The following is a 13,844-nucleotide window of genomic DNA, read 5'->3' on the forward strand; positions in this document are numbered from 1 at the left end:
AGGGGCGAGGGAGGCGAGAGAGGAGAGAGAGGAGAGGGAGGGGCGAGGGAGGCGAGGGGGGAGAGAGAGGAGAGGGAGGAGAGGGAGGGGCGAGGGAGGCGAGGGGGGAGAGAGAGGAGAGGGAGGGGCGAGGGAGGCGAGAGAGGCGAGAGAGGAGAGGGAGGAGAGGGAGGGGCGAGGGAGGCGAGAGAGGAGAGAGAGGAGAGGGAGGCGAGAGAGGAGAGGGAGGAGAGGGAGGGGCGAGGGGGGAGAGAGAGGAGAGGGAGGGGCGAGGGAGGCGAGGGGGGAGAGAGAGGAGAGGGAGGGGCGAGGGAGGCGAGAGAGGCGAGAGAGGAGAGGGAGGAGAGGGAGGGGCGAGGGAGGCGAGAGAGGCGAGAGAGGAGAGGGAGGAGAGGGAGGGGCGAGGGAGGCGAGAGAGGAGAGAGAGGAGAGGGAGGCGAGAGAGGAGAGGGAGGAGAGGGAGGGGCGAGGGGGGAGAGAGAGGAGAGGGAGGAGAGGGAGGGGCGAGGGAGGCGAGGGGGGAGAGAGAGGAGAGGGAGGGGCGAGGGAGGCGAGAGAGGCGAGAGAGGAGAGGGAGGAGAGGGAGGGGCGAGGGAGGCGAGAGAGGAGAGAGAGGAGAGGGAGGCGAGAGAGGAGAGGGAGGAGAGGGAGGGGCGAGGGAGGCGAGGGGGGAGAGAGAGGAGAGGGAGGGGCGAGGGAGGCGAGAGAGGCGAGAGAGGAGAGGGAGGAGAGGGAGGGGCGAGGGAGGCGAGGGGGGAGAGAGAGGAGAGGGAGGGGCGAGGGAGGCGAGGGGGGAGAGAGAGGAGAGGGAGGGGCGAGGGAGGCGAGAGAGGCGAGAGAGGAGAGGGAGGCGAGAGAGGAGAGGGAGGAGAGGGAGGGGCGAGGGAGGCGAGGGGGGAGAGAGAGGAGAGGGAGGAGAGGGAGGAGAGGGAGGGGCGAGGGAGGCGAGAGAGGAGAGAGAGGAGAGGGAGGCGAGAGAGGAGAGAGAGGAGAGGGAGGGGCGAGGGAGGCGAGGGGGGAGAGAGAGGAGAGAGAGGAGAGGGAGGAGAGGGAGAGGGAGGGGCGAGGGAGGCGAGAGAGGAGAGAGAGGAGAGGGAGGCGAGAGAGGAGAGAGAGGAGAGGGAGGGGCGAGGGAGGCGAGAGAGGAGAGAGAGGAGAGGGAGGGGCGAGGGAGGCGAGGGGGGAGAGAGAGGAGAGGGAGGGGCGAGGGAGGCGAGGGGGGAGAGAGAGGAGAGAGAGGAGAGGGAGGAGAGGGAGGAGAGGGAGGGGCGAGGGAGGCGAGAGAGGAGAGAGAGGAGAGGGAGGCGAGAGAGGCGAGAGAGGAGAGAGAGGAGAGGGAGGGGCGAGGGAGGCGAGAGAGGAGAGAGAGGAGAGGGAGGGGCGAGGGAGGCGAGGGGGGAGAGAGAGGAGAGGGAGGGGCGAGGGAGGCGAGAGAGGCGAGAGAGGAGAGGGAGGCGAGAGAGGAGAGGGAGGAGAGGGAGGGGCGAGGGAGGCGAGGGGGGAGAGAGAGGAGAGGGAGGAGAGGGAGGGGCGAGGGAGGCGAGAGAGGAGAGAGAGGAGAGGGAGGCGAGAGAGGAGAGAGAGGAGAGGGAGGGGCGAGGGAGGCGAGGGGGGAGAGAGAGGAGAGGGAGGAGAGGGAGGGGCGAGGGAGGCGAGGGGGGAGAGGGAGGCGAGAGAGGAGAGGGAGGAGAGGGAGGGGCGAGGGAGGCGAGGGGGGAGAGGGAGGCGAGAGAGGAGAGGGAGGAGAGGGAGGGGCGAGGGAGGCGAGGGGGGAGAGAGAGGAGAGGGAGGGGCGAGGGAGGCGAGAGAGGAGAGAGAGGAGAGGGAGGCGAGAGAGGAGAGGGAGGAGAGGGAGGGGCGAGGGAGGCGAGGGGGGAGAGAGAGGAGAGGGAGGGGCGAGGGAGGCGAGAGAGGAGAGGGAGGAGAGGGAGGGGCGAGGGAGGCGAGAGAGGAGAGAGAGGAGAGGGAGGGGCGAGGGAGGCGAGGGGGGAGAGAGAGGAGAGGGAGGCGAGAGAGGAGAGGGAGGAGAGGGAGGGGCGAGGGAGGCGAGGGGGGAGAGAGAGGAGAGGGAGGGGCGAGGGAGGCGAGGGGGGAGAGAGAGGAGAGAGAGGAGAGGGAGGAGACAAAAAATATAAATCCATAGGTAGATCTTTGGGCCTTGCCAAATCTAAAAGTATCTTGCAGGCTGAAAAGGTGGGAAATATGTGACTGTCATTCAAGTGTCAGACATCACACGTTACAGAGCATCACTGAAATGAGGTTTTGGCCAATCACAGAAGACGTAAGATTCTCACTTCTGTCTTTGTCATTTCCATGATTCCATTAAGTTTTGGTAAGTAAATATTCACATTTAATAATAATAATAATAATAATAATAATAATAATAATAATAACTTTTATTTATATAGCACTTTTCAGTGACCCAAAGACGCTGAACATATATAAAAAGGGGGGGTATTTACAGACAGGGGGGACAGTACGTACAATACACAATAATATACAGATAAAATGAACAAGACAGAAGAAGTAGAAAGAAAAAGATGGGGATGTAACAGGGGGTGGAAGAGTAGGCAATGGGGTAGAGGAGGCTAGGGGTAGGGGAGGTCATAGGCTTGGGTGAAGAGGTATGTTTTTAGGCGGGATTTGAATGTTGTGAGTGAGGGAGAGTGGCGGACAGGTTGGGGGAGGGAGTTCCAGAGTCGGGGTGCTGTTCGGGAGAATGCTCTGTCGCCAAAAGTTTTGAGTCGGGATGTTGGTGCAGTCAGGGTGAGAGAGGAGGAGGATCGGAGAGCTCGGGAGGGGCGGTGGGGGATGAGGAGGTCAGACAGGTAGGGGGGGGCTAGGTGGTGAAGAGCTTTGAGGGTGAGGAGGAGTATTTTAAAGTTGATTTCTTGACGGTGGACAGGCCCATATACCATGTTCTAGCACCGATATGTTTAGTGTACATTAAACCATCCTTGGAGGAAAATGCAACCCCAAATGAGGCATATTTACCATCCTTTGAAAAGATTATGAGGAAAGCACTGAGAGTGTGTATAAAAAATCATTTCATAGCGCCTGTGTCACATCACTTCAAATAAGAAACTTCATGTTGAGTGAGAGTTGTGATCCCTGGTGTTTGCCTCAGAGTTGGACTTGATTATCATGTGCAATACTGTTTTTTCAATATTCTCTGTCCATATAACAGCTTGTAAATAAGAGTGTCACTATTGTTATTATCATATAGTATAAGAGGTTTTTAAAATAAATGTATAAGAGTTTTTCTATAAGAGTGTTTTTTATGTTTTTATAAGTTATCTGTTTTTATTGTTTACTTCTGTACCTACTTTGTGTTGCAACACTGGAATTTCCCCATTGTGGGACAGATAAAGGCTTATCTTATCTTATGAACACTTAACACCTGCCACTTTTGGTTTTATTCAAACCAATAACCATTCATTGCACTGCTCATTGTTGCACTACTCTGACCAACTGTCTATTTTATTTGTAAATGTTATGCATGTCCTCTTCGATATATTTTGCTACTATGATCATTCATCGTTTTATCTTGACCTTAGGTCAAGGAAACCCCTAAGATTGAGAAGACCAGGTACAAGACAGAACCAGCACTAGCATTAGCCGTTAGCTCAGTTGCCCTCCTTTTAGCTCTGCTACTCTTTTGTGTGTTCGTTTGATGCTCGTCTGTAAATCTGCAGCTCACCTTCGTCTTGGTCGTACATGGCTCCGTTTTGGGTCAGATCCCGGTCAGATCCCGGTCAGATCCCACACCACAAACACAAACTGCGCTCAATGGAAACAAAGTTGAGCGCGGACCGTGCGGCGACGGACGAACCACTTCCTCCTTCAACTCCGTCACTTCCGCCGCTTGAGTTTGCGCATGCGCAATTGGAGCCACTTAAAATACATAATGATGAATAAACCGTTATTCGTGCCTCTATGCGAATATTAATAATATTACGAATGATATTGCAAATTTTTATTGGTATTTTTATGTTATTGTAGCGAATTTAAGCTAACTGTTTTCCTCTCTGTTAGATCCCAAAACGAGTGACTGGTTAAATATGCATTTAATAAGAGGCTGGACAGACTAGCATATTACATATCTGCCCCAAAATAAAATAATGTTTACGTAAGCAGTATTCAGGAAATTGCAACTGTTCCCATTGGCATCAGGTGCTAAGTGTAATATACTTGTATAGTATGTTTTAAGTTTAGCCGAGCCAGATACGAGGCGAGAGTGTCTACAGACTTGTTTATTGAACACGTGCGGGAACTCCGGAAGTACGCGGTTGCGCAATACATTACATCCCCCTTTCTCAGAATAGTTTAAAAGAACAGTCATCCGTGTAACATTTTACATAGGACATTGAAATAAACTTTTCTTTCAATATATGTGTATATATAAACAATAAATGTTTTTTTCTTTCTTCAATATACACATATATATCAAATTGTTCCTTTCTTTCAATATGCACATATATTAACAGCAAAAATATGGCATTTTACAAATTTCCTTTTTTTTTTTTTTTTTTTAACATCAATACTAACAATAGTAACAATAATACAAACTAACTAGGAAGGAGAGGTTGCCAGCACATCACTTCCGCTTTGGCGTTTGTGTACGCCCTGACTATAAGTTCAGTTTATCCGGCGGTTTCACCACTCTGATCCGTCTGGTTCGATATTGTTCACCTGTTTCAGTTTGTCAGCGCTGGGGGCTACACACGGAGGGTGTAGAAGGCAGCTCTGGAAGGGAAGCACGCTGCTGCTCCTTCGCTGCTGGTGTTCTCGCCGGTGGTTCACACCAGGGCTCTTCATCAGGTGCGATGTGACGTGACCGGTTTGCACTTGCGGTGCTGGTACGGAGATGTTGGCTTGTACGACGAAACAACTTGCCTCCACGGTCTAGGATGTAGGAGCGTGGAGCACTGTGTGGCTGAACGACGACTGCCGGGGACCATTTCTGGCTGCCAGGATGTGGAGCCATCCTGACCTCATCTCCAGGTCGTAGATCTGGACGGGGACGTGCTGCTCTCCTGTCGTGGTAGAGTTTCTGGGTGCACTTTGTCTTGTCCAGTAGATGTTTTGTTTTGCAGGAATCATAGTTCATGGGTTTGAGTAGTGCACGCATGGTTGGTAATTTGTTGCGAGGTCTCCTGCCCATGAGCAGCTGAGCAGGTGACAGTCCAACTGATTCGAGCGGAGTTGTTCTGTAGTCTAACAGAGCAAGATGTTTATCTGGCGCTTTGCTCCACAGCCTCTTTACTGTTTGAACTGCTCGCTCTGCCTCACCATTGGAGTGCGGCGTGTATGGTGAAGATGTCTTGTGCTGAATACCATAACTTTCACAGAACTCCTTGAACTCCTCTGATGCGTACTGTGGGCCATTGTCCGTTCTCAAAATGGCTCTGCTGAACTGAGCTTTCAGCGCTTCGATGGTAGTGCGGCTGCGCTGATCTTTCAGCTGGTCAGCTTCAATATATTTTGAATAATAGTCCACTAGTGCCACGTACTGCTTTTCCTCAAACTCAAACAAATCCGAAGCTACAACTTCAAATGGTAACTCGGGCGTTTCAGTTGGCATTAGCGGTTGCTTTGGGAGTTTCTTTTGAACTTCAGCACATTTGGAGCAGTTTCTGATCATGCTCTCAATCTCTGCACTCATTCCTGGCCAATATAGCACTTCACGTGCGCGCTGTTTGCATTTCACCATCCCCAAATGGGACTGATGTATCAGGCCTAACATGTGTTTCTGCATGGTGGGGGGGACAACAATACGCATACCTTTGTACACAATGCTATCTGTAACAGCCAGTTGACTTCTTGAGTCCCAGTAGGGCTGCACAGGGATGGGCACATCTCTTCTGTTGTCCGGCCAGCCTTGTTGAATGATCTGTTGGAGAAGACTCAATTCATTTTTAGTAAGTGTTTGCAGCTCAGCATATTTCTCGTTGCTCACAGACAGAAAGCTGATCATGGAGACACACTCTAAGGAGCCTGCCTCTGGTGTTTTGTAGGACAGTTGTGCTCGTGACAGCGTGTCTGGTAGCTCCATGTCTTTGCCTCTCCTGTATTTAACTGTGATGTCATACCACTGGAGCCGCAATCTCATTCTTTGTAAGCGCATTGGGGTCGACAGCAGCGTTTTTTTACAAATGTCCTCAAGTGGTTTGTGGTCGTTGAATACTGTGACATGTTTCCCAAAGATGTAGTGGTGGAACTTAGTGCAGGCATGAACGATGGAGAGCATTTCCTTCTCAATCTGCGCGTAGCGCGTCTCTGCATCAGTCATTGATCTTGATGAGAAGGCCACCGGCTGGTCGTCCTGAACCAGCACAGCTCCCAGTCCAGTGCTGCTTGTGTCACAGTAAATCTCCACAGGTTTTGACACATCATAGAACTTAAGTACAGGGTGATGTGTACAAACATCCTTGAGCTTATCAAACGCTTGCTGTTGCGCTGGCTGCCATGCAAACTCCACATCACTCTTCGTGAGTTGCCTCAGTGGCGCGTCGATTTCGCTGAGGTTTGGAATAAACTTTGACAGATATGTCACAAATCCCAGGAAACGTCGGACACCTTCCTTGTCTGTAGGTGGCGGCATGCACCTAACAGCCTTAGTTTTAGCTGGGTCAGGTTTCAGTCCATCAGCTGTTATCAAATGTCCCACATAAGGCACAGCTGACTTTCGAATGTGGCACTTATTAAAGTTCAGTCTCAAATTGTAGCTTGTGGCTCTCTCCACAACCTTCTTCAGTGACTGTCATGTTCTTTCAGTATTGATGCTGCGACAAGGATATCATCCATTATGCCAGTAGCTCCATCAATTCCCTCCAGCATCTGGTCCATGATGCGTTGGAATATCTCGGGCGCACATTTGATGCCAAACGGGAGCCTCAGCCATCTGTATCTTCCTATTGGAGTGTTGAACGTTGTCAGGAACGATGACGCCTCGTCCAACTCAATCTGCAGGAAGCCTGACTCTGCATCGAGAACAGAAAACACTTTTGCATTGGGGACACAACTTCTTCTATTGTGCGCATTGGGTAGTGCTCTCGTTTCATTGCTTTATTCAAGTCATTAGGATCTATACAGATTCTGAGTTTGTCTTTGTTTGTAACTACAACCATGGAACTAACCCATTCTGTTGGTTGGTCAACTTTTGCAATGTGGCCGTCTTGCACCATCTCATTTAGTTTTTTGACTATTTTTGGTTTGAGTGCTACTGGTTGTCTACACACAGGATGTACAACAGGTTTTGCATCTGGGTCAATTTTGATTGTGTATTTACCTGGAAGTGTTCCTGTAGTGCGCGTCAGCTCTGGAAAGTTCTCAAGACCAGCAGGTGTGCTTGAAGTTGAGACAGTGTTATTAATTGAGTCCACTTTGTTCACCACACTACTGTCTTGTAGAGAGCCAGTTCTCAAAATAAGGTCTAGTGCCTCAGCTGTTGTGCCACTTAACACATTCTCTTGTGCAATGTCCACTATTTCAAACTCTGCTTTTGTCTTGCGGTCTTTGTATTTTAATGGGAGGTCCACTGCTGCAACAGGCTTTATTTTGTGGTTTGAGTACATTCTGAGCACTCTTTTGGAAGGTTTCAGCTCACCTTTGTGCTCCAGGAATTGGTACCAGTTCAGAGTCAGCGTGTTACATTTTGCACCTGTGTCTATTCTAAACTGCACTTCCTGAGCCAAAATGTCAATGTACACCAACCACTTGTCATTTGCCAATGTTGCTACTGGAACTAAATCTGTTGTCAAGTTAATGTCCAGTATTTCTTCTTCATACATGTCATTTGTTGACTCAACATTTACTGCACTCACTGAGAGACTGCGACAGACTGAAGCCCAGTGGTTTAGTTTGTGACAGCATGAGCACGTGGAGCCTTTTGCTGGGCATTTACCTTGGTTCCATTTGTGTGTAGGGTCTTTTCCACATTTCGGACAATTCTTTGTTTTGCTTTGCACATTTTGTGTTTTTTCTGAACGTGACTATATGCTTTTCTGTTCTGTGCATTAAACTTTGGTTTGCTTGACACTGCAGAGACGTGTGTATCCTCCTCTCTCACAATTCTCATTTGCGTTTGTGACATATCGAACTGTTGGGGGATTTCTATGGCTTTAGCAAGAGTCAGCTCCTCACCTTTGTCAAGCAGCCTCTCTTGGACACGTTTTTCTTTCACGCCAGCGATAATAGCATCAATTAACATGTCGTCTGAGTCAGCATATTCACAGTCCAATAATAACAGTCTTAAATCCTTCACAAAATGGTCAAATGTTTTGGTTGCACCTTATTTCCTCTGTTTGAAACGATGCCCGGCGATCCACTTATTTTTTCGAGGTCTGATATATCCGGAAAACTTGTCGAGGACTTTGACGGGGTCATCTTTTTCGCCGTCAGCCCACTCGAGCGTTTTGTAGACTTCTCTCCCTTGTTCGCCAATCCACGTACCGATCCAGCCTGCCTTCTGCTTGGCTTCCAGCGCAGACAGAGGACCGTCGAACACGAAGCTAACGTGGCTCCGAAACCTCTGGAACTCTTGATATAAATCTGCTGCGTCCCAGTCAATTTTTGGATGGTCAAACTGCATCATCATGGCTATGCAGGTACTTTCTGTACTTGACAGTTTTCTGACACCATGTAATATACTTGTATAGTATGTTTTAAGTTTAGCCAAGCCAGATACGAGGCGAGAGTGTCTTCAGACTTGTTTATTGAACACGTGCGGGAACTCCGGAAGTACCGGTACGGATTGCAGTAGGGACATAATACGCGGTTGCGCAATACATTACACTAAGCACGTTTTCAAAGGTCATGTACATCTGATCTGAGTCCACCGTTTTCATGATGTGCCAAAACGTCAACATCCAAATCTGGCAAAAGCCTTGAAGGAGATGGATTGGAGTGAAATTGTCTCAAGCGATGATATTTCAACAAGGGAGTGTCTACAGAGTAGACTGCTAGGCTATTTGACCGCGCCGGGTTAGACCGTGCCGGGTTAAGGTTAGGGTTAAAGGGGCTTCCACACCGCGGCGGCCGAAGTGTCCAGTTTACATTCAAAGTCTATGTAAACGCGTGTCGAGCATGTAGTGCGTTTCCCGCGGCGCGATTCCTTCGTTTTTGCGGCGCGATTGGTGCGTTTTCGTACGCTCTCGACGCTTTGAGCGCGCGTATGAGGCGACCGAGGCGGCCAAAGCAGCCGGCGCGACATGTTCAGATTTGTTCAGGTTTCTGCAGCAGATGCGCCGCAGCAGCCAATCAGAGATGACGTGCTACGCACGACCCGGAAAAAGACCCAAAACAAACCCCGCAAGATAAAAAAAATCCTAAAAACGCAGCTCTTGGAGCAAATAATGATATTTACTAAACTCTGCTCAGCTCTGAAGTACATGCGGGTCCCAGACGGGCCCCGGGGCCCATCGCCATCGACTCAGACGCACGTCTGCTGCTGAGTGTATTTTATGGACATGAGTCCGGGCGTCGAGAACGCCGTCTGGTGCGTTTGTCCTTCAAATGTACACGCACTCAAATTCTGCGTAGGGCGCGATTTGGCTGCCGCGGTCTGTACGTAGCTTAAGGTTAGGGTTAGCCATGAGGCTATATGGCAGTGTCGCGGCTCCTGAAACTACTGAGCTATTTGACCGCACCGCGGCTCTGTAGCCACGGCCTTTCAACAAATAGTGCAACATTTCACTCCAAAGTTAATAGGACAATAGCTGGGCACACAAAGAGGATAAAGCGAAATAAAATGAATAAAAGTGATCAACCATGGCTTTATGAAGAATGCAGAAATCAAATGAGGACTAGGGATAAACTAGTTTAAATGTCTCTTAAAATGTAACTTAACTCTGACAGGCAACTTTTTACATCATAAAGAAACAAGATCGTTCAAGTCATGCGCAAAGCAGAGGTCAATTTCTATCTGTCAGTTATAGAGACTACAAATGGTAATGGCAAAACATCTGGCAAATCATCCATAAAATAATCAGTAAAGTGACAAGTAAATGTAAGGAATTACAATTGCAAATTAATATTGATCTGGTAAAAGACCTTGTTGTCTTGGCATCTGAATGTAATAGGTTTAAAAAAACTTTTTTCGTCAAATTAAGATTTTACTTTTCCGGTAATTGAGACACTACCCATCTTTAAAATAGATCAACGAGTCAGAAGGAGCCTCCATAATAAAAAAAAAAGAATACATTCCTAAACTAAAGATATCTTTGGTTTGGATACAAACTTTATAAAGATACAAAGATATTTTGATATGTCCAATTACTAATGACTAATTTCTATCAGTTATTCAATTGTCATGGAAAGTTGCCTCAATTACCTCTGTCTTTAAGTCTGGGAACAAAAATGATGTAAAAAAAATTACTGTGCGATCATTATACTACCAATCATTAAAACATTATAGAAAAAAGGGGAACTGAGGACTTCCAGTTTTGGTGGCTGAGTGGAAGCACTCGCTCCCCTGCTGCTGAAACTAGATTTAAAATTATTGTTTGGGAGGACTTTTTGGAGAAGATCTTCCCTGAGCTGCTTTCTTAACAATCGCGTGAAGAAAGGCTGCAAAAGTTAAAGGAGACCTCCAGTACAAAGGCAAGCGCACTTTCTTTGCTCCAGATATTCCATATGAGGTTTGTCAACAGCGAGGAAAGTTCCACCCCATCTGTGAGGAGCTCAGGAGGAGAAAGCTTAGACATGGGTTCTTTTTCCTCTTGACTCTTCTGGTGACTTTTGAAGGTAAAAAACACATGCTCAGAACACCAGGAGAAGCAGAGATGCTGCTAAGAAAGATGCAAAACACAGAAAACTGAACAACATGAGAGATGGAGCCACCCATGTGGGGCATGTGAGTTTGGGTTTTCTGTTAATTTGAAGAGACTGATGAAAGTGACTTGACTTATTTGTTTTTAACGTCAGACTTTATGCTCCATGTTGGCTGTCCACTTTAGTACATAAACTTTGTGTTTAAGTACATCTACTTATCGATGTGGCAAATGTCATCCAAATCATCAAAGATCCAAGATGACGGATGCCTTGGTGTTTCAGTGCAATTTGTTTTGTCTATTTTTGTGTGTAACTTGTGTGTCCGTGTGCTCTTACACCCGTAAAGAGCTCTTAACCATCAGAACCACAACTCCTTCGGATCTAGTTCCAGTTTTTTAGCATCTGCTGTAGAATTAGTCCTTCTTTTGGCCAAAAGAGTGAGACGCCGCAGACGAGGAAAGCGAGCGCGGGCCCTCGTGCCTCTTTACCTGGGATTTTCCCTTCTAACGTGAACCCCTTTTCCAACAAACTGGATGAACTGGCACTGCTGATGAGACAAAACACTTCATGGTGGCGTGTCTCAGTGAGTTGGTCCCAGACTGCGGCGTACAGATAAAGAGTTCTTTCCGGGGGAAAAACAAGGGGCGGGGTCTGTTTTAACATTAACTTTGCCTGGTCTTCAGATGTGACTGTGATCTCCAAACACTGCTCTCCTGATCTGGAATATCTTTTCATCAACTGCAATCCATTCTACTCTCCACGTGAGTTCGCCTCTTTCATTCTGGCCACTGTTTACATCCTGCCGAGCATGAACATGCAGGAGGCACAGCGGACGTGCGGACCAGGTTCTGAGTGTGGAGCGGACCTTCCCAGACTCCTTGTGTATTATCCTGGGTGATTTTAACAAAGGGAATCTCAGCCACGAACTACCAAAGTACAGACAGTTTATTAAAGTCCCGACCAGGGAGCATAACACGCTGGATCACTGTTACACAATAGTCAGCAACGTCTTCCGCGCCATGGCCCGAGCTGCACTGGGCTCTTCAGACCATGTCATGGTTCACCTGATCCCCACATACACACAGAGGCTGAAGCTCTCCAAACCTGTAGTGAGGACTTCTACGAAGTGGACCAACGAGGCAGTGGAGGAACTCCGTGCGTGTTTGGACATTAAAGACTGGGAGGTTTTCAGAGCTGCCACAGATGGTTTGGATGAGTACACGGACACTGTGACATCATACATTTGATTCTGTGAGGACAGCATTATACCAACACACACCAAAGTCACCTTCAACGATGACAAACCCTGGTTCACACCAAAACTGAGGCAGTTGAGGCAGCAGAAGGAGGCAGTGCACAGGGCCGGTGATAGAGAGTGCTACAACGATGCAAAGTATGGATTTAGCAGGGAGGTGTAGAGAGCTAGATCTCAGTACAATAAGTATGCAGTTCTCCAACAACAACCTCTGTGTGGAGTGGGTTCCTCTGTGTGGAGTGGGTTCCGGCTTCTCCCCCCCCCCCCCCCCCCACACACACACACACACACACACACACACACACACACACACACACTGGCTAAGCAACTCAACACCTTCTACTCCAGGTTTGAGACCACCCCCTCCCCCACAACCCAATCCTGGAAAGCCAAGCGGCCAGTGCAGATGATGGTGCAGTTCTGCACGGCCATCATTGAGTCCATCCTCACCTCCTCCATCACCTCCTCCATCACCATGTGGTACGCTGGAGCCACAGCCAGGGACAAACAGAGACTACAGCGCCCTCTGCTGAGAAGGTGATCGGCTGTAGACTTCCATCTCTGCAGAACCTGTACGTCTCCAGGTCTTTGGGACGAGCAGGTCCGATCACAGCCGACCCTTCTCACCCTGGACACGGACTATTTGAGCCACTCCCCTGAGAATGGAAGCCACTCCCCTGAGGCAGGAGGCCACTCCCCTCAGGCAGGAGGCCACTCCCCTCAGGCAGGAGGCTTTGGTCCACCCGGACCAGAACCTCCTGCCACAAGAACAGTTTCTTTCCTTCTGCGTTGGACTCATGAACCCTTCTTAACACCTGTCACTTTAACTATATTATTATATATTTTTTGTATAATTTGCACTGTAAATTCAACTGTACATTTTTGTGTACATAGTAAGCCTATTTTCATCCTATAGTAGATTTAAATAGTTCTTTAAATATCTTTAATGCAAGCCCTTTATTATTTTATATATGTTGTTTTATCATTGTTCATTGTTTTATGTTGCACCGAATCACCAAGACAAGTTCAAGACAAGACAATGTTTGTGAATTTGTTCATCGGCAATGACAATAAACCGTTTCTGATTCTGATTCTGAAATGTGTGAGATTTGTGGGGAAATGGAAAATACTTGCAGAGTGCAGCAGGGGGACGTTGTGAGCCACGGAGGTCAAATATCTAGTTCTTTCTGAAGATTGGTGTCAGGAGTACCTGGGAGTTTTTTGGAACGGCCTTCATTAGGATTGGACATCTCTCCCCTTTCTGATCTTTTTTTTATCAAGCTTTGGGCTCAATGCCTGTTTCAAGCGTTTGTTTTCTTTTTTATCCTTTCAGTGGTTTTGTGTTCCTATGGTTCTTGTGTATGTTTGTTGTTTTTGACCAGAGAGATTAAAAATATTCTAACGTTATCAATGGTAAGATCGATACAATCAACCCAATGGCATCAGAAGATACAAGTCGCATCCTTCAATGTGAACTGCACTGAACCCAATCAAACGAACAAACATCTTAACAAAAATGAAAAAAGAAAGAATAGACATTGTATTTGAGACACATTTGAATGATACTGAACATCAAAAACTGATTAAATTATGTTATAAAAATCCTTTTATTCATCATACAAAGGCAAATATAGGGGAGTTGTAATCTTGATATCAAAATGAATAGTTTTTGAACAAAGTTTTGAATGCAAGGATAAAGAGGGCAGATATGTACTGGTTAAAGGGAACATTAAAAAGGTTTTCACTGTTTTAATGTGTATGCTCCACCAGGGGGCAATATCACATTCTATGCTGATGTCATGGACCTGATTGTGAA

The 13,844-nt window shown here is 47.9% G+C and overlaps 1 protein-coding gene across 1 annotated transcript in view; it reads right to left on the reverse strand.

The window, feature by feature from the left end:
* polr2b (RNA polymerase II subunit B) overlaps window positions 1-3,787 on the reverse strand; it is a 66,131-nt gene extending 62,344 nt beyond the window's left edge. Inside the window, exon 1 of the mRNA XM_072459600.1 lies at window positions 3,701-3,787. Coding sequence (XP_072315701.1) covers window positions 3,701-3,719 — 19 coding nt within the window. The 5' untranslated portion in view covers window positions 3,720-3,787. The remainder of the gene's footprint in view (window positions 1-3,700) is intronic.
* Window positions 3,788-13,844: the final 10,057 nt, after the last annotated feature.

This window comes from Eucyclogobius newberryi, unplaced genomic scaffold, assembly GCF_026437365.1.
Source record: "Eucyclogobius newberryi isolate DKJ021-1_F unplaced genomic scaffold, fEucNew1.0.hap1 SCAF_24, whole genome shotgun sequence".
In the NCBI taxonomy this organism is placed as follows: Eukaryota; Metazoa; Chordata; class Actinopteri; order Gobiiformes; family Gobiidae; genus Eucyclogobius; species Eucyclogobius newberryi.